At 56.2% G+C, this 19,301-nt stretch overlaps 1 protein-coding gene across 1 annotated transcript; it reads left to right on the top strand.

The window, feature by feature from the left end:
- Nucleotides 1-152: 152 nt before the first annotated feature.
- Nucleotides 153-18,764, top strand: LOC149861554 (IgGFc-binding protein-like). The gene is made up of 12 exons (XM_090052298.1): nucleotides 153-502; nucleotides 1,590-1,730; nucleotides 1,822-1,884; nucleotides 2,613-3,851; nucleotides 5,857-6,197; nucleotides 7,607-8,180; nucleotides 8,457-9,055; nucleotides 9,462-10,029; nucleotides 11,515-12,110; nucleotides 12,537-13,107; nucleotides 13,426-13,625; nucleotides 18,287-18,764. The coding sequence occupies exons 2-12, from the start codon at nucleotides 1,703-1,705 to the stop codon at nucleotides 18,443-18,445; spliced, it is 4,938 nt and encodes a 1,645-aa protein (XP_089908424.1). The 5' UTR covers nucleotides 153-502; nucleotides 1,590-1,702; the 3' UTR covers nucleotides 18,446-18,764.
- Nucleotides 18,765-19,301: the final 537 nt, after the last annotated feature.

The raw sequence follows: 19,301 nt of genomic DNA, 5'->3' as shown, positions 1-19,301 counted from the left end.
AGGTAAGAAATGCTCAATATTGGAAAACACATTCTTTTTCCATACAAAGACATACCACTAGAGATAGGCATGACCAGCCTCAGCGTGGCATTTTGATATGAAATAGATTTTCATTAGATTTTGTTTTATTTTAAATATGATTATTTTATGGTCTGTTAATTGTGTTGGTCCCATAGTCATGGTAGTTAAATGCACGTTGCTCATAAAACAGGGTCCAGCTTTCTTGAATATCTTCAGAGTGCAAACAGCAGTTTTAAGCCAGTCATTCCCAAGCCCGAGTTAATGATCAGCTGTGTCAACATGAGCACATACCTGAGATAAGGATTTTAGGTAGAAGTAAAAGCCATCTGCAGGTTGTGACAGGAGGGGGAGATGAAGGGGAGCGGCTGGCAGAGCAATGCTGCAGAAGAAAGGGAAGCTTGATTAATACAACATTGAGATTATTAAAAAGGAGAGAGTGTCACTAATCCCTGAGAAGGGAAGAGACATCACCAGGAATCAGGTAGATGCTAATGAAAATATCTGACCTCATTAACAGACCATTAGTTTCACAGCAGGTGTCAAAGGGCCCAGGGCAGAGAGATGGAAACAGCAAGGTGTAAGATGGGTGAAGAGACAGGGTTCACGCTTGACCCTCACTGAGGCAAGCTGTAGAAATCTCGAGGTGAAGAATGAGAACACTGCATCTTTCTGCCCTGGATCTGCCCTGTCTATGTGGTTTGGATTATAGAAACCGCTAGGACTGTGCTGTGCCCTTGTTTTGCATCCCAATGCGCAGATGTTCGATGCGTCGCGTTGCCCGGCGTTCCCGCTCCTCGTCCTGAACAGGAATCCTCCCTGGCACCCCGCAGTTAGAGTCCAGCAGCCCAGGCCCAGCTCCCGCACAGTACAGGGGCGCTGTCCAGGACCCCAAAATGGGGATAAAGAGTCTTGGGGCTGCTGGACTGTAGCCTGGCATAGCCTCCGCATGTAGGAGCTAGCAGTAAGGCAAGTCCCTTGCCTGAACACCAGGGTTAACAGAGATAGGGTGACCCCCAGTTGCAGAGTCCCAGAACAGCAGGGCTGGTGGCACCCTTGGGATGTCACAGCTCATGCAAGCCCTGCTCCAGGCAGCTTCAGCCCCATGTGAGCCAGCCGGGGCCAGGAGTTGTCTCCGCGCGCTCACAAGACAGCCCAGCTCCAGGCTGACGTATGATTTACCTGCTTCGGGGAACAGGCGGCTGTTGCCTGTTTGCTTGGCCTCTGGGCCCCGTGCCAAGGATTGCACTGGGGGATGTTGGCTGGTGATCACCCTGTCTGGGGAGGCAGTGCCCGGCTGGCACAGACCCTCTGCCCTAGCCACAGGCCCCATGCACTCTCCCTCCTCCCTTGCGCTCTCCTTCCCGGCAGTGCCAAGAGGAAACTCCCGGCCTCCGCCCCATCTCTCTACTTGGCCCCAGGTTGCTCCAGGAACCTGGGATCCGGCACTGGGCGCCCCTCCCTCATTGTCAGCTGGTCACCCTATCTCAGCTCCTATATGAGCTTCTGGGCACCTGTCCCGGCCTGCCAGATGCCCAGGGCAGGTAAGTGCACAGCTTTCCTTCCCGCAGGGCTCAGGGGACTCCCTGCACAGAGGAGACAGCATCCTTGAGGTGGGAACGGTCCTTACAAGCTCACCCCCCGCAGACTCTGTACCCCCTTCTGGGCACGGGGCCCAGGGGTTATGACCCTGCCCTCCCTTCAACTGCAAGGTAATGTAGGTGTCCCCATCTCCTGGCACCCCTTTGCCACCCCTGGCCCCTCTCTGAAGACTGACCCCTCTCCTGGTCCTTCCTTTTCCAGCCATGGCACCGGGAAGGAGGATGCTTCTGCTGGCGCTGTTCTGGGCCGGACTGGTGCCGTGTGGTGAGTTGGAATGGAGCCGGGTCTGGGTGGACTCAAAGTGGGGCAGGATTGGTGTGAGGAGCTGGGGGAGCCTTAGCCAAGCGAGCAGAGGGCAGGGGGCTGGGAACACAGGGCTGGAAGGTCCCTGCTGGACTACAGACCAGTGTCCCGTGTTCAAAGGCAAGTCCTTACCCAGGGACTCCCCAAATCCCTCGTCACACCCCCACCCCCAGAGACAGACACCAACGACGCCCAGGACCATGCCATGGCTAAAAGCAGGGGACATGGGGGCACTGCCCATGGGATCACCAGACCCCAACCACCCTGCCCTAGACTCACCTCCACGCCCAGCATGGGGGCAGCAGCAGGGCTGAGCCAGGGCTTGATGTTGTGGCCTTTATTGCTTGCACAAGGAGACCCAGCCCCAGCTTGAAGCCCTTCCAGTGTTTTGTTTAGAGAAACATTTTCTCCTCTGAGAGTTACACGTCTCATTTCCAAACCAAAATTGTCCAAAGCCGTTTGGCGGGGAGGTGCACCAGCAGAGCTGGTGCGAAGGAGGTTGGGGCTGGGGTAGGTCGGGAACAGCGGCCACGAGCAGAGCTGGGGCACCTCAGTGCTGGGAGGCTTGGGAGCAGAGGGTGCTGGTGCCACTGGGTGTGCAAGGGGGCCATGGGTGGAGAGCGAGGTATGCCAGGAGAGTCGTGGGGGTTGGGGCTTTTATAAATGCTCCATCCATCTCTACCCCACAGCTGGCTCAGACCCCAGTCCCATGGGGAAGCGATTCCTTACTGCCTTCCCAGAGATGCAGTGCTCTCAGAGCCCCGTGGCCCAGGTCAGCCTCCAGCTGCTTGTCACTGGCTTCGCCCCTTCCACGGTCACCGTCACAGTGGAAGGAATGGATTTCCAGAAGGTCCTCACCCTCCGCCAGGGTGAGACCCAGACTGTCAAGCTCCCGGCCTCCACGGAGATGGTGGGGACAGGCTTCTTCGGCAAAACGGTTGTGGTGGTCGCTGACCGTATGGTCTCTGTCCTCTCTGTGAGCTCGAAAGACCAGTCCTCTGAAAGCACGGTGCTGTACCCTATGGAGAGCTTGGGCCAGAAGTACTATGTGGTCACTCCCACATCTGAAGAGCAAGCGCCAGACTCCTGGATGCAGTTCACTGTTGTGGCTGGTCCTGAAAACACCGCAGTGGAGATCCACCCCAAGGGCCCGGTGAAGATCTACGGGACCACCTACAACGCGTGGAACACGCTGAACATCGACCTCCTGCCCTACCAGGCCATTCAGCTGCAAAGTAAGGCCGACCTCTCTGGCTCGGTGGTCCTCTCCCCACGGCCCGTGGCGGTCCTGTCTGGACACGGCTGTGTGAAGTCAGGCAACACGCAGAGTCATGTCATCGAGCAGCTCCTGCCTGTCTCCAGCTGGGGCTTCTCCTTCATCCTGCCGCCACTGGGCAGCAGTGAGGCAAAGCTTAACCAAGTCTATGTCGCAGCATCCCAGCCCACTGCCATCACTTACCGGAGTGGGAAAGTCCCCAGGACCCAGAATGTGGCAGCCGGGGAGGTGGCCAAGCTGGCCGGTGGAGGGACCACAGCACTTTCCATCACAGCCAACGCCAGTGTCCAGGTCCTCTACTGTTCTCTGGGGGGCATGAAGGACCACGTCACCTTTTCCCCATTCCTCACCAATGTCCCACCCACCACGAACTTCTGCTCATCCTTCCACACCACTGGGCTGAAAGGGTTCACCAACTACGTGGCCCTGGTGGCCAAGGCAAACGATGTATGGGCCATCACCTTGGATAAGGGGCTGCTGGGATCCACCCGGTGGTACATGATCCAGGAGTCGGATTATCTCTGGAGCACCTACAGCCTGGGCAAGGATTTCAGCAGCCACAGCATAGAGCACCCCAGTGCAGCCTTTGGCATCCTCAGCTTTGGCATTACCCAGCTGGACTCATACGGCTCGGTGGGCGTCTGCACTGATGGTGAGCCCATGTGGCACGGGGTGGCTTTGAGGCCCTATTGGAAGGGAGGTGCTAGTGTTATGGGGTTAGGAATGACTTGACAAGGCTGGTGCAGTCCCAAAGAGGCAGGACTAGCACTCCTAGCCCACTCCAGCCAAGTGCCCATGCACTGACGGAGATGCCCCCACCCATATGCTTCCACTGCCTGCAGCTCTTACCATGAGGAGGCTTCTCCTGGGATTAAATCCAAACCCATTTTGTGTCACTGAAGCTCCTTGCCAAATGTCCCTGGGGCTCTGCCCAGTGCAGGCTGGTTCCTGCCCCTTCCCTGCCCCTGTGGGAACATCTCTTCTGTGTTTAAAATGCTGGTGAACTTCCCTATATGGACACAATGATGCAGGCCAGCCACGGCATTGGGCTTCCTGGTTCTAACACTCCAGGCCCCTTTCTTTTCCCCCCTTAAATCCCCACTTCCTGAAGTCATGAGAGTTATGTGACAACCTCGCCTTTCACTGAAAAAAGCAAAGGATGTTTTTGGCTCTGGCCAGGATGTCACAACCCTCCATGTCTCTGGCAGCTGGGACCGTCAGTGCTTCTCTCATTTCTAGAGATGATGCGACCTGAAGCCAGGCCTGAGATTTCAAGGGAGGTGGATGGGGGAATTTTGGCCATGGCGGTGGGGCTATGCCAAGCTGGCTGTGTCAGCCGGCAAATAGCTGCTGCCACGTTTCACAGAATCACAGAAGCACAGAGAATGGGGCATGAGCAACTGGTGCCGCCTGAATCTGGCGAGGCACCTGCAGAAGCCACCGCTGGTGCCAGCAGTGGGGATGCGGCTGGCAGGCACCCGGAGAAGCTGCTGATGGCGGTGGCGGCAGCAGCCCTGCCAGGGGGGGCACCGGCCCTGCTGACAGCATCAGCATTGGCCATGGGGGGGGAACCAGCCCTATCAGGGGGTCACATGTACCCCCGTGCACCCCTACCAGTCACCTATGGGATGGGGCTAGAAGGGACCTTAGGAGGTCACATCTAGTCCAACCCCTGCTCCAAGCAGGACCAGTCCCAACTAGATCGTCCCAGCCAAGGCTTTGTCTAGCTAGGTCTTAAACACCTCCAAGGATGGAGACTCCACCACCTCTCTGGGTAACCTGTTCCAGTGCTTCACCAACCTCCTCATGAGAAAGTTTTCCTAATATCCAACCTCAACCTCCTTTGCTGCAACTTGAGCCCATTGCTCCTTGTCCTGTCACCTCTGCCCCCACTGAGAACAGGCAATGAGAACTGGCTGCCCCTTTTCCCAGGCTTTTCTTTGAATAGGCTCCAGGGGAAACCACCCCCATGTTCCAGCTACCCGCTCTCGCCAACAGCCCGCATGCATATTTCTATCAACAACCACCTGTAGTTTCCTGCCTCATCCAAACTGGGATGATGGAGATTTCTACAGCTTGCCTCAGTGAGGGTCAAGTGTGAACCTCTGTCTCTTCACCCATCTTACACCTTGCTGTTTCCATCCATCCAAAGCCATACCCTCCCTCCCTCCCTTCCTTCCTCCCATCCATCCATTTATCTATCTATCCATCTAGCCACCTGCCTCCCCATCCATCCATCCATCTACATCCCCATTCATCCATCTGCATCCCTGTTCATCCATCCATCCGTCCACCCATCTTGTACTCACCCCTCCGCCAATCTGCTTAATCAGGATCCCCATTTCCACCAGTACATTGAGCTAGTGGTTTTGACATTTGCCTCCATAGCTTCTAATCCAGTGGCACCAGTGACTTACATCTTCCATCTTCTGTTTCTATCGAGTCCACCATCCTCATGACCCAGTGCTAGCGAGGGTTATCTCCGTACAGTCCTGGCTCCTACTGTTTAGACCTATGACTGCTTGGGTTGCCCTTCCCTTCAGGACTGGGCACCATAGAGGAAGGATGGTGTCTGGTGGGGAGGTGTGGGGGATGCAATGCCACAGGGGATCTCTCTGCCCTCTGAACTATCTCCCTTTCCAATGCTGTTTTTCCAGCTCTCCAGAAAGCCTCCTGTGACACAGTGCAGTGCAGGAAGAAGGAGAAGTGCCAGGTGGTGGATGGTGCCGCGGTGTGTGTGGCAGAGTCCACAGCCAGCTGCACACTCTCAGGAGACCCTCACTATCAGACCTTTGATGGGCACTATTACGACTTTATGGGCACCTGCACCTACACCATTGTAAAGACGTGCACAGCAGACAGGGCTCTTCCAGCCTTCACGGTTGAGGTGAAGAATGAGAACAGGGGAAACCCACATGTCTCCTACGTGGGCTACGTCACTGTCCGGGTCTACAACTTCACCATCTCAGCGGTCCGCTATGAGACTGGGTTCGTACGGGTGAGTGTGGCATGGCTGTAAATGAGCAAGAGTAAGGGGGGTGTCAGCCTTACCTGGAATACTCCACCCCCGGTATCCTTCCTGTGCTTTGCTGAAGGCAGCTGACCTTAGCCACATGCAGCAGGTCCTTCGTGGGGCAGACCTGGCTTCACATCCACTGCTGTCACCCCTAGGCCCCACTTCCCTCTGGGGTATACAACCCGGGCTTCCTGCTTCCCTGTTGAAACCACCCCCCCAGGGCAGGTAATTATTTTGGGCAGAGGGCCACCTACTGAATTTTGGCAAGCCATGAAAGGCCGCATGACAGTCTGCCAGGGGCAGAGAAATATTAATTTTCTAAATGTTTAGGGGCCCCGTGGACAAGATTGAATGGCCTGGCGGGCTGCATATGACTCGCGGGCCACATTTTGCCCACCCCTGAGGTAGACTCTGCTCCTCTCACAGACCTGAATCCACTTACAGACCCGGCACAGAACCCGGGTCCTGGCGCCCAGCCCAGAGCCGTGTTGGTTTCAACCACTCAGATTAGATGAATTCAAGTCTCCTTGGGGCTGCCATTTCTTGGGGAGCCCCCCACACAGCCCCCCCCCCCGACTCTTGGCTCCCAGTCCCCTGCTCTAGACCCCTGGTCCCCACACAACCCCTCTCTGGGCTGTCAGACCCCTGGTCTGGCTCACAGCCCCTCATGAACTCTGGTGGGCACTCAAGCCTTCCCTGGGCTTAACATAAACCAGGGCCACCTGCCCATAGGACTAAGTCCCTCTCTGCCCCTCGCTCCCTGCATTGCAGAGGGGCTTCCCTTATTATGCTCCCCCTCACCTCCCCACACCTGCAAGCAGCCTCTTAGGCTGTCTCCCCATTTCAAGGAGCAGGCATGTCCCACTACCCTGATACACTGATCTATTAGGATTTATTGTGGTACTATATTGCTGGTTGCTGGTTGTATATTGCATTAAAGCAGCTTGCTGGGGTTCCTGCTCCTGCATGGGGAAGAAAACTACAGACAAACTGCAGCAAAGATGCATTCAAAACATCACCCTGTGCATTGCATTTCTTGCAAAGAGTGCAGGGAAAAAGCAAGGGTTGGGGAACCAAAAAGGCTGCCATTGAAAAACAAAATGAAATTGTTGAGAGGAAACGGGACGTTTCCTTTGCTTTGGTCTCGGAAGTTTCTTCTTAAGCAGCAGAAAGGTTTAGCATGAGGAAAATGTCACTTGAAACCTGGTTCCCTTCGGTAACTAGATGGTACAAGCTGCCACGCATCGATTTGGCAATATCCGGCTGCCTGCGGCTGGTGCCAGAAGTGCGTTGTGATGCTGGCTGGTACCCCTGGGCTGTGGCCCATTGCCCCTGCAGGCACCACCGTCCTTCATGTGCACTGACAGAGCCTGTTTTCCTTTCCATCCCAGGTGAACAACCAACACTCTCGCTTGCCCATCACCCTACACAACGGCAAGCTCAGGGCTTACCAGAGCGGGACTTCCCTGTTCATCAAGACCGACTTCTCCCTGATGGTCTATTATGACTGGAACAGCTTCCTGGGGGTGAAGCTGTCCAGCAGCTTTGCGGAGAGCGTGTGCGGCCTCTGTGGGAATTTCAACGGGGACCCCCAGGATGACTTTGCCACCCCAGCTGGTACCTTGGCTCCTGACCCCGTGGAGTTTGGGAAGAGCTGGAAAGTTCCCGATGGGGACTGGTTCTGCTGGGATGACTGCCACGGGCCCTGCAAGAGCTGTCCCCCAGACATGGCTGCCAAGTACCAGGCTGAGTCCTTCTGCAGCTGGCTTGATCAGGGGGTGGGTGGCCCTTTCAGCCAATGCCATGCTGTGATTGACCCCCTGAGCTACTTGAAAAACTGTGTCTACGATCTGTGCATGACTGATGGGAGCCAGGAGTCGCTGTGCCAGGCACTGAAGAGCTACGCCGAAGAGTGCCAGGCAGCGGGGGTTACCATCACTGACTGGAGGGCGCGTGCGGGCTGCTGTGAGTTGGGCCCTGGGGAGGGGAACGCTGTAGGGTGCTCTGGGGGTGGAAGAGATGCTGGTGGGAACACCCTGCTCTGGGCTGGGGGATATAGGCGATGGGGCTTTCCCATCTCTAGGGCCCTGGATTGGTGCTCTCTGATGATGCAGGGATGTCCCTGGAGACACCTCTGCTGCAGAGCCCCCAGTGTAGCCTCAGTGGCTCCATGCCCAGGTGTGTCCTGGTCCAGGAGCAGCATGCACTTGCCCTGACCCTGCTGTCTTGTCCTTCCCACAGCCTTGCCCTGCCCAGCCAACAGCCAGTACAAGCTGTGTGGCTCAGCCTGTCCCTCCACCTGCAATGACCAGGCAGCCCCAACGAAGTGCTCTTTGCCCTGTGTGGAGACCTGCGAGTGCCAGGATGGCTTTGTGCTGGATGCTGGGCAGTGCATCCCCCAGGCTGGCTGCGGCTGTGAGTTTGAGGGGCGCCTCTATGGCCCTGGTGAGCAGTTCTGGGGGGATGAGGCCTGCAGCAGACACTGCGTCTGCAACCCCCAGACCCGGCGCGTGAACTGCCAACAGGAGACTTGCCGACGTGGGGAGCAGTGTAGGGTGGAGAAGGGAATCCAAGGCTGCTACCCTGCCAGCTACAGCACCTGCACATCCCTTGCGGGCCACCACTACACCAGCTTCGACGGCCACAAGTTTCACTTCCAGGGCAGCTGCCTGTACCAGCTTGTGGGGCTGTGCCAGGACAGCGGAGACCTGGTGAACTTCCAGGTGCTGGTGCAGAATGAGAACCGTGGCCTCATGACTCTGTCCTTCACCAAAGCAGTGGAGGTCAGAGTCTACGGGGTCAACGTCACCATCAGCCGTGAGCATCTGGGACGAGTCCTGGTGAGTTCCTGGGTGCGGGGGCTAAAGTATCTAACTTACTATGGTAAAAATATGAAGGTGTTCCCCATAGGTGCTCTTCGCTCATGCCCTTTGTGAGCTCCATCTTGTCTCAAATGAGCCTCGTCTAGTGTCTCAGCACTAACTGCATGGAGATAACCTGGCCACCTTGGCCTGGGCTCTTTCCAGTCCACCTTCCTTTGGCTTTCTCAAGTGGCTCATGTCATTTCCTTCCCTCTTCTTCTCTTACCCAAACCTTGGCCAAGCAAACACTGTGCCATATCACCGTGGAGCAACCCCAGATGCCCGATAGTCCACACACCCCAGAGGCGGCTGCATTGCTGTGCTGGGGCCTGTGGCCAGGAGGCTGCTAGATGTCAGTCTCTGACCCTTGGGCCTTTTCTCACAGGTGAATGGCTTGCTCACCAACCTGCCCTACAGCGTTGAAGGGGCCAAACTTATCATGGCCAGGAGGGGGCAGGAAGCTGCTATTCAGGCTGACTTTGGCCTCACCGTCACCTTCGACTGGCAGAGCCAGGTGACAGTCACCATGCCCAGCACTTACGCCAGTGCTGTGTGCGGCCTCTGTGGGAACTTCAATGGGGACAAGGCTGATGACCAGACTATGAAGGATGGCAGAGCCACCACGAACCCCACAGCCTTTGGGCAGAGCTGGAAGGTGGCAGAGACCCCAGGGTGCATGGAGCCCAGTGAGCCAAAGTGTTCCCGGCATGCAGCCATTGAGAGGAAACAGAGGAAAGTCAAGGAGGAATGCGGGATGATCCTGGCAGATGACGGGCCCTTCAGGGCTTGTCACGCCAAGGTGAAACCCGAGGCCTATTTCCAGGACTGTGTGTATGAGTACTGCTTCTTCAGTGGGAGGATGAGACCCGTGTGCCAGATGGTAGCCAGTTACGCAGCTGCGTGCCAGGCGGCGGGGGCAGCAGTGAGCGCTTGGAGGTCTGAGTGGTTCTGCAGTAAGTGGATTAATACCAGATGGGCTTCCCCAAGGTGTTGGGATGTGCTGGTTGCCCCCTTTTTGCTCCATGTGTTGTGGGGTTTAAGTCTCCCCCAGAGGCACTGGGTACTGGCTGCAGTAGGGATGGGAACTGTGCTGTGCTAATGCTCCTACTGGGACCAACCCTGCATGGTCTTGGCTAGAGGGTCTTGCCCCTCTGCTCAGGGTCACACCAACGGCAGATTTGGGGTCCAGAAGGCATTTTCCCCCTGGTCAGACTCATCCAGACTGGGAGACTTTGCCTTCCTCTGTAGTGGGTGCACAGCCTTGGCTGGGGTCTCTGGAGCACCTATTAACAACCTTTCACAGCAGCAGGACATTGCCGGCTGTGGCCCCCTTCTTTCCCCGTGGCAGGTTCAGAGGTGATGTCTGGTGCTGCATCAGAGTTGATGGTCGTTTTAGATGCTGGGTTTGTCTGGGCTGGTTTGGACATGGCGGACCCTGTCTCAGGCAGGGGTTGCACCAGATGTGACCTGCTCTGTGATGCTGCAGTCTGTGAAGCAGCTTAGAGAGCAGCAAGGCCTGGACCTGTGCTGGGGGAGGGGAGGGGTGAGCGATGCAGATGATCGGGGATAGCAAACCCCACCCTAAAGGGGAAAGAGATGCAAAGGTATGGAGCTGGCTCACCCTGGCGGGAGAAGCAGGAGAGTAGAGAGGGTGTCCTAGGAAGCAGCTGAGGGCGCTGACAGTCTGCGGCGGGCCCAGGGCTTTGTGGACCTGCGATTGGGTTAGGGAAGGGCAGCAGGTGGGAGCGTGGGGGTGCAGGGGAGTGGGTACATTTATTGTAACAGGTGTGCAGTTTCTTAATATGGTTTCAGGTGTATGATAGAAAGTTTTATGCTAGATGATGTCTGTGTGTGTATCTATATCTATAGAGATATAGATGTATAAAATATATATATTTTAAAAAACAAAACAAAAAAAAGCCAACCTTGAGATAGCCACCTTTCTGTAATGTATACTTACCCTCTCACTTTCATTTCTAGTGGGAATATTGTGGCTTTACGCCCACTTTATGGAAATGGGAGACTCCTCCCTAGCTTGCTCCTGCGGCCATACAGCTGAGGGCAAGTGAAACTTGGGGGCATCTGAACCCCAAGCCTCTGGGCTTGGGCCTGCACATAGGAAGCCCGCCAAATGATTTGGAAGCATCTGAAGCCCCAGGTGGGTTGGTGGACGTTTCCTGGTAGTAGGGCCACTGATGGTTCTTGAATGACTCACAGATTTGGAATTGATTTGGCCGATTTGGCTTGGAACACCAAAAATTGTCCTTAAACCCCACCCCCTCAAAAAAAAAAACCTTGGGGTTGGTCCAGGTTAGCTCAGCCTGGGCTCCAGCTGCCCTGGGAGGAGCCGTGGAGGGTTCCCAGGATGTGAGAGAACAAGGTGAGTCTGGAGGGCAGCTGGGCGGGTGCTCATTCAAGTTCTCCTGCTTCCCCCACAGGCCCCTCCTGCCCCCCGCACTCGCACTACGAGCTCTGTGGCAGCAGCTGCCCGGCTGCCTGCCACAGTCTCCCCGCTGCAGCTGCATGCGCCAGCCCCTGCACCGAAGGGTGTTTCTGTGACGCCGGGTTCGTGCTGAGTGGGGACCAGTGTGTGCCGGCTGGGCAGTGCGGCTGCCTCCATGAGGGCCGGTACTACAGCCGAGGGCAGCAGTTCTCCGTCGGCACCGCATGCCAGCAGTGGTGCCACTGCGAGGGCGGTGGGGGCGTCGTGTGCCAGCCAGCCCCCTGTGGTGCCGGTGAGGAGTGCCGCCTGGAGAGGGGCACCCTGGGCTGCTATTCAACCCGCCCTGGTGAGTGCACCATGGCTGGCAGCTCCCACTACCTCACCTTCGATGGCCGCACCTTTGACTTCCAGGGGTCCTGCACCTACACGTTGGCCCGCGTGTGCTACAGGAATGCCAGGCTTGGGAACTTCTCTGTGGTGGTGCAGAACCAGAGCCCTGGAGATGGCCGCGTGGCCCTGGTTGGGTCGGTGCTGGTCTCCATTCAGGGCTACACTGTCATCATGGAGCAGGGGAAACGGTGGACAGTCACGGTAAGTCCTTGCAGCAGGGCCCAAGTGGCTGGAGTTGTTCCTGGGTGACCATCACCACCCTGTCACTGATACCCAGCAGCTGGAAAAGGAGGTGAGCTCTCCCCCAGCAGCACCAAAGCCCTGGCCTCTCCTACACCTTGTGGCTTGGCCCCCCGTGCTGTCACAGAGAAGGTGCAGGGGGAAGGGGGATGGGAACAGGAGACACCCCCAGCTCTATTTCAGTGCCCTCTCTTAGGGCAGTGCCTGAGGCACATGCCATGCCTTCACGCTACTGATAGCCCAATCCCTGGGTAGTGACCTATGCTGGCTGGAGGGTCTGCAGTGTAACCTGGTGCTGCTTTCAGGGGTGCTGGGTGACAGTGAGTCCTTGCCTCAGGCCATGTCACAGCTGCCAGTGACTGGCACATTCCCCTCCCGTTGGCACAGGTGAACGGGGAGCTCTACACTCTACCTCTGGTGTTGGACAATGACGAGCTCTGGGCCAATCAGGAGGGGAACAACATCATAGTCCAGACGGCCTCTGGGCTCCGCGTCCTGTACGACACCTCCTCCTATGTCCTGGTGACCGTCCCTGGCACCTACCGGGGCCACATGTGTGGCTTGTGCGGTAACTTCAATGACGACAAGAGCGACGATTTGCTGCTACCCGATGGCACGAGTGCACAGAGCGTGGATGAGTTTGGGGCCTCGTGGAAGGTGCCCAGGGATGGCGCTGTGTGCATCGATGGCTGCGGTGAGCGATGCCCCGTGTGTGATGATGCCCAGACAGCACCATACCGGGCTGAGGGCTCCTGTGGACTGATACAGGCTGCATCTGGGCCCTTCAGCCGCTGCCATGCACTGGTCAGCCCTGACACCTACTTTGGCTACTGTCTCTATGACTTATGTGCTGCCAACGGGGCACGGGAGACCCTCTGCCGGAGCCTCCAGGCCTATGCAGCTGCCTGCCAGGCTGCTGGAGCCCAGATCGGGACTTGGAGATCCACCTCCTTCTGCCGTGAGTCTCCAGCCTGTTCCCCGCACTCCCTGCTTCCAGGCTTTGCTTAAAGTGGTCTGGGGGTTCAGAACCAGATACCAGGGACAGTCAGGAGGAATGCTTGTCCCCACGGGGTTGGCACCAGGCATTGACCTTGGGTCCCCTCGAGCTACAGGAGGTTGGGCAGCAGTAGAGAGTTGTTATCCTGTCTCAGCTAGCCACTAAGAATCATGATGACATGACCGGACTGGGCAGGGATGGAAGCAGAGGCTCAGGGTGAGGGGGTGTGAGGGGATACCCATGTCCCTGAGTTCTGCATCTCACATATATCACCTTCAGCCCTCAGCTGCCCAAGCAATAGCCAGTACAGCCTCTGCACCCACTCCTGCCACCTTACTTGCGCCAGCCTGGTCAGCCTGGACCGGTGCACGGGGAAGTGCTTCGAAGGCTGCCAGTGTGAAGCGGGGACACTGTTAGATGGGGAGACGTGCACGCTTCCAGACAACTGTGGCTGTTTCCACGGCAGGAGATATATTCAGGTAGGTGCACAGGGGCTGTCCTGCCTGGTTCCAGCACAGGGGAGAGGCGGGGAGTATCCTTCTGTCATGGTGTGGGGACCTAGGAGCGGCCATGATCTCTCTAACGCCCCCTACCGTGCCAAGTACACGATCCAGCACCCTCGTTCTCGCCTGCCACATCTTTGATGTTGTCTAATTTTATAAGGGAGGCTGCCTTTTGTCCCCTTGGACATGGTGCTATGTTTATCCTGTCCCCTGTTCTGTATGGGGTGACTGGCACACCCCAGCCTTATGGGCTATGAGTGCCTCCAACCTCTCCTGTAGCACGCCTCAAGCCTCGCAGATGTACGGGACATTGACTGGTCAGCTTCCTTTCTGCGCCCTGACTGGCGCCCCTGGGGCTTGTCACGCAACTAACCGAGAGGGCTAGTGAGGGCCTGCTCAACAAGCTTGCCTCTTCCTGGGGCTTTCCCAATAAGCTCGCCCCTTTCCTGGGGCTTTCCCAATATGCTCGCCCACCCTGGGGCCTTGCTCGCGCTTCTCACACTCCCCGCCCGCACTGGGGCCTTGGTCCCGCGCTCCCCGCAGTCGGGGCTCAGGTGGCCGTAGCCGTGCCTGGCCCCCTGACCCTCCTTAGGGGTCTTACGCCCTGCTCGGGCTTTACTCCCAATGCTGCCCCACTGGGCTGGGGTCGGGACACCCCACTAGCTCCTCCCGATGTCGCCCATACTGGGCTAGGATCAGGACACCCCAAAACGCAGTGCCACTCTCCAGCACACAAACTGCTGTGCCCTCTTTGGCACCAGCTTACTGTGCCCTCCCAGGGCAGTAGGAACCTCCCACACGAGCTCCCCTGAGGCCTCCTCCAACCCCTACAGCCTCACCCGGTCCTCCGGTATTACACAAACAACCAAAGGGAAACATAAAGCCATGCGCCAACTGGCTATAACGCAAGATAAGCCTCCTGGCTATAGTACAAACTCATGTTGGCTCTTCATCATACCTCCTTTAGGGTTCTCTCTACCCCGTATCATCAAGCAGCTGCTCAGGCGGCTCAGCTCGGCTCTGCAGCAGAGCTCCTGCTCCTCAGGCTGCCAGAAGGAAACCCCTCTGGCCTCAGCCTGGTTGCTTATAAAAGCCAGGCCCTGCCCCCTTCGGGCCAGCTGACCACAATTGGTTGCCCCAGCAACCCTCACCTGTGCTGCCCTTATTACTGTTACCAGTAGCGAGCACCCTAGTGCTCTGCTACACCTTCCTCTGGGCACGGGGCAGCGGATGACTCCAAAGCAGTGCCTCAGGGCAGTGCCATGACTTGTCCCATGTCCCACATGGGGTCTGGGACCCCGCTGGGAGCTGAGCCCTGAACACCCTCCAGATTTTCTGAACAATGAGGCCTCTGACCAAGGGAGCTTGCGGCCTGGGTGACTTGCTGCTGGAGGTGGTGACCTTTCAGGGATCCAGATGGAACATGTGAAGGGCTTCAGCCAGAAAAGACATGGTGGGACACTTTGGAAAGTGCCACAACACTTTAGACAGATGGCTTTGGTCATCTTGGAAACCCTGACATTTTTCTTCTTCACCTTTTTTTCAATGAAACCCTTGACATTTTTGTCTCAAAACCTTTTTTTAAATATTATTTGATTTGACCTTAAGCAAAGAAAAATGGCTTTTGAAAAGGTAACGTGACTCAGAAATGAAAGCAGGCTGGATGGGGATGCTTCTTGGTTACTAAATAAATAATGGATATAGAGAGGGCTGAAGTGAGGCGTAAAGAGAGCTTCAGGCCACAAAAGCTTGTGCTCTCTCCATGCATCTCATTTAGCTGGTCGGTGAAGGTGTGTTTCTACCTGCCTCCCGAATAACTTCAGACTAATGAGCAAACAACCTCTCACAAATACAACACAACTTCTTCTGGTGTTTGTGGCGGGCCAGTAGGGGGCGCTTCTGCGTTGCTCCTCCCACCTCACTGTGCCGGACCACCTTCCCAACTCCACGTGTCTCTCCAGGGGCGCCTTAGCCCGGGCAGACGTGCTTTCGGGCCCCACCGCAGAGTCCAGGGGTAACGTGTGCTGCCACCACCCCGAGGGGGTGTAGAAATTTTACTAACAAGATCGTAAATAATAGTGTAGCAGTTAAACTTCTACAGCAGACTCAGCCTCCAAGGACAGGCTGATAAGACTCTGCAATGACCGAATCCTATTCACTTTGAAGTCTGAAGTAAGTTTCCTCCCTATTAGTTACCATTTCAAAACAAACATGTAGCCAAAAACCAGTTTTGAAATAATTAAGAGTTGTCCCACACTGACCTGATATTCACAGTGGAAAATTCCCACCTGCGCGCGCATCTTGTCTGTAAACTATAAATCACCTCTAACAGTTTTATTCAGGACCTCTGAGCTTGCTCAGGGTGCCCAGCATGCTGAATAAATTTTGAGATTGACAGCGACTCTCTGTCTTTGGGAACAGATCCACAAGGGGTCACGAACTCCTCAGCAGGAGGACCCTCTCAAGTTCTCTGTCCTCGGGAAAACACGGGCCTAATAGTCCTACAGGTACTCGACACGGTACAGGCACTTGGGGTACTTCCCCGAGTTGGGGGCTGTAGCAGGGCACTAGGGTGCCTGCTACTGGATAATGGTGATAAGGGCTCAACTGCCACTCACCAGGGCAGCACAGGCAGCGGTTGCTAAGACAACCAAGTGGGTCAGCTGATCAGAAGGGGGCAGGGCCTGGCCTTTATAACCAGCGAAGGTGAGGCCAGAGTCAGTTCCCTTGCTGGCAGTGTAAGAGGAAGAGGGAGCTCTGTTGGCGCGAGCATAGCAGAACATAGAGGAGAAGCCGGATGGCTGGAGAGTGTCTGCTTGACAGTTCTGGGTGGAGGAAACCCTGATAAGGATATGTGAGGGATAGCCAGGTTGGCTTAGGTTTTATGTTATAGCTGACGGGCTTTGCGTTTCTGTTTTGATTGTGATTAAGACTGGAGGACCGGGCAAGGCTGTAGGGGTGGAGGAGGCCTCAAGGGAGCTCCCCAGTAAAAGGGGGGGGTTCCTAGCGCTAGGGAGAGCACTGTGTTTTTGGGGTGTCCCAACCCTGGCCCCAGTGGGGCAGTATCGGGAGGAGCCCAGTGAGGGCATAGGCCCGAGAAGACGGGTCTGGGGCCAGGTAAGGCTGAGGCCACCTGAACCACGAGCGAGGAGCCCAGTGGGCACAGGACCCAAGGAGGGGTCTGGGGGCCAGGTAGGGCTAAGGCCGCCTGAGCCCCGATTGGGAGAAGCCAGAGTCAGGCACAAGACCCAAGAAAGGGGTCTGAGGGGCCAGGTAAAGCTAAGGCCGCCTGAGCCCTGGGGTGGGTGGGGGGCACGAGGCAGAGGCCCCAGTGGGGCACTGTTGGTATGGGAGAAGGCCCTGGGAGGGGGTGGGCGTATTCAGCAGGCCCAGAGTGGTGAGGGCCATGGGAGAAGCAAGGGAGCACGTACATAGAGGCAAGACCCAGGGAGGGCGGTGGTACAAAGGCAGGCCCAGATCGGGTGCCGGTATAAGGGCAAGGCCCCCGTGCAGTCTACAAGAGCCCGGGAGACAGGCCCCGGTGCAGCGAGGGCCACGAGAGTAGTGAGGGGGCACCTGTGAGGGCGCAGGCGGGCAATTGGACCAGAGCCACGGTACTGCAGAACAGACACCATGCCAAGGAGGGCAGGAAGGCAGCCTCCCTTTGATATTTACCAGCAAGATGTGGCGGGCGAGATAAAGGGTGCATTCGGGACCTGATTTGGCACAGTAGGTAGGGGCGCTAGGGGAGGTCACGGCACCCCTAGAGGGCGTCCTGCCACGGACCAAAAAGGAAAGTGACTTGCAGACGTAAGGGGCCTCTTAGGCATAATTTAGACCCACCCTCAATAAGTCTCCTACACCCGTCACAGAGGAGAGCTGTGTTGATCACAGGGGTAGGGTGAAAATCGGGTACAAGATAGAGCAATCTCATAGGAATCCCATCGAGCAAAACAGTGTGGCTGAGGTAGCCTTTTGATCACGCATCTGCGTTACTGCCAGCTAGATATCTAACCAGATCTCGAGTAGCTTACTCACAAGCATCATCTCGAGGCTGTTGGAGATCCCCTCTGGAGGCAGGCCGCTCCTCGCTCATGAGTCATGGGGGAGAGAGCCAGTTTCAGATGGTAAAACTCCTCTCTAAATCTGAGTCCCCCACATGGCTGCTGCCCACTCCTCTTGGCAGTCTTAACTTATAAAGCCCCTATGACCTCATTCACCTGGTCCAATGGAGGCCAGCACCTGTTGGCTGTTGGCCAACCAATTTGAAGATGCCCCTCACCCAGGTAGGTGATACCAGTCCCGTAGGCAGAGGGAACAGGTTTCCCCCCTCCAGCTCCAGTTACCTAAAGAGATAGGGTAAGGGTGTGTCTCCTCTGCGGGGCCCATCCTAATCACATTGTCACAGAGCAGAGATTCTGGGAAGAAACAAAGGTGGCTTCCTGCCACAGTGTTGATCCAAAATTAAATGATTTTTTTTTTTTTTGGTTGTTTCCCTTTGATACAGCCTAAAATTGTCTTTTCCCTTTAGATCTCAGTTTGGCTGCTGAACACACCTGCCGTGTGTTTGCACTGCTCTGATGTGAGCTGCTTGGTGTCCTCACCCCAGTGATGCCTCTCTTCTTTCTCTCCCACAGCTCCTGGGTACAGTCCTATCAGCCAACTGCTCAGAGGCCTGTACCTGCAACCCCAGGGCCATACTTCTCTGCAAGAGCATGGCCTGTGCACCAGGAGAGACCTGTGCCATGGAGGATGGCGTGCGTGCCTGCTGGAAGGGAGCCCCTCTGGCACCATGAGGCTGTTCCAGCCAGGAGGATAGCATCACCTCTGCTAGTCTCTCCCTGCATAACTTCTGCTTCCCCTCCTGCTCCTGCCTGTGCCTTTGCCCTCTGCAGTAACACCCCACATTGTACCAACCCTAAGCAAAGCTGCAGTTGGGGCTGGCTGCTTGCCACAAGGAAAGGTCTTGTCTCCAGGGTTTTGACCCTTTGTGCAAACAGCAGATGCCTCCTGCACTCATTCAGGGGTGGTGGTTTGGCCCTGCTAATATTGACTCAGCTTTGGTTCCTTAGAAGAATAAACAGGAGGGTCAGAGCTGCCCGGGTTCTCTGGAAAGAGGCAAAGTTGAGAGAGTTTTTCCTTGGTATTGCCCTTACAGGAGGGGCATGTCTGGGAGGCGGAGGTGGCCGGAAGGGTGAGGTGCATGAGGATGCAGCCCAGACCATTCAGGGGGGTCTCAGGAACACACTTTTGTCAGGGAGCTGGCAGAGAGGTGCCTGCAAAGACCCTGGCCTTTCCACATGCCCTCTGATGCCAGCTGCATGGTCCTTGGATCTGAGACCAGGTCTGTAACAGCTTTCTAGATTCAGGGGCAGCATCATGTCCTGCAGCCATCACCTCCACCCCCTGCATGATTCCTGCTGGGATTTGGGGAACCCTTAGACTAGGGAACCAGTGGGTCGTGAGAGAGACTCTTTTTTTTTTTTTGGTAACATTTTATTAAAAAACAGGCAATATCAGACAGATTTAAAAAGGACCCCCACCTGAGGCCTCACAAAGGGAATACAAATACAGTTTCAAGAAATTACATAATACTCACATGATAAACAACGTCTTATTCACTTTGCTTAAAACTCCAGTGTTATTCAGTGA

This window comes from Crocodylus siamensis, chromosome 6 (genome assembly GCF_052110815.1).
Source record: "Crocodylus siamensis isolate JL-2025a chromosome 6, ASM5211081v1, whole genome shotgun sequence".
NCBI classification, from domain to species: Eukaryota; Metazoa; Chordata; order Crocodylia; family Crocodylidae; genus Crocodylus; species Crocodylus siamensis.
The sequence above is the reverse complement of the archived record's forward strand: the minus strand, read 5'-3'. Positions and strand labels throughout refer to the sequence as shown.

What these genes read in the sequence shown, in the direction of transcription:
- LOC149861554 (XM_090052298.1), top strand. Translation starts at nt 1,703, where the DNA reads ATGACCCTGCCCTCCCTTCAACTGCAAG. An exon ending in GAGGGCGCGTGCGGGCTGCT is followed by an intron (nt 8,181 to 8,456) that starts GTGAGTTGGGCC and finishes TCCTTCCCACAG; the next exon opens with CCTTGCCCTGCCCAGCCAAC. An exon ending in AGCATCTGGGACGAGTCCTG is followed by an intron (nt 9,056 to 9,461) that starts GTGAGTTCCTGG and finishes CTTTTCTCACAG; the next exon opens with GTGAATGGCTTGCTCACCAA.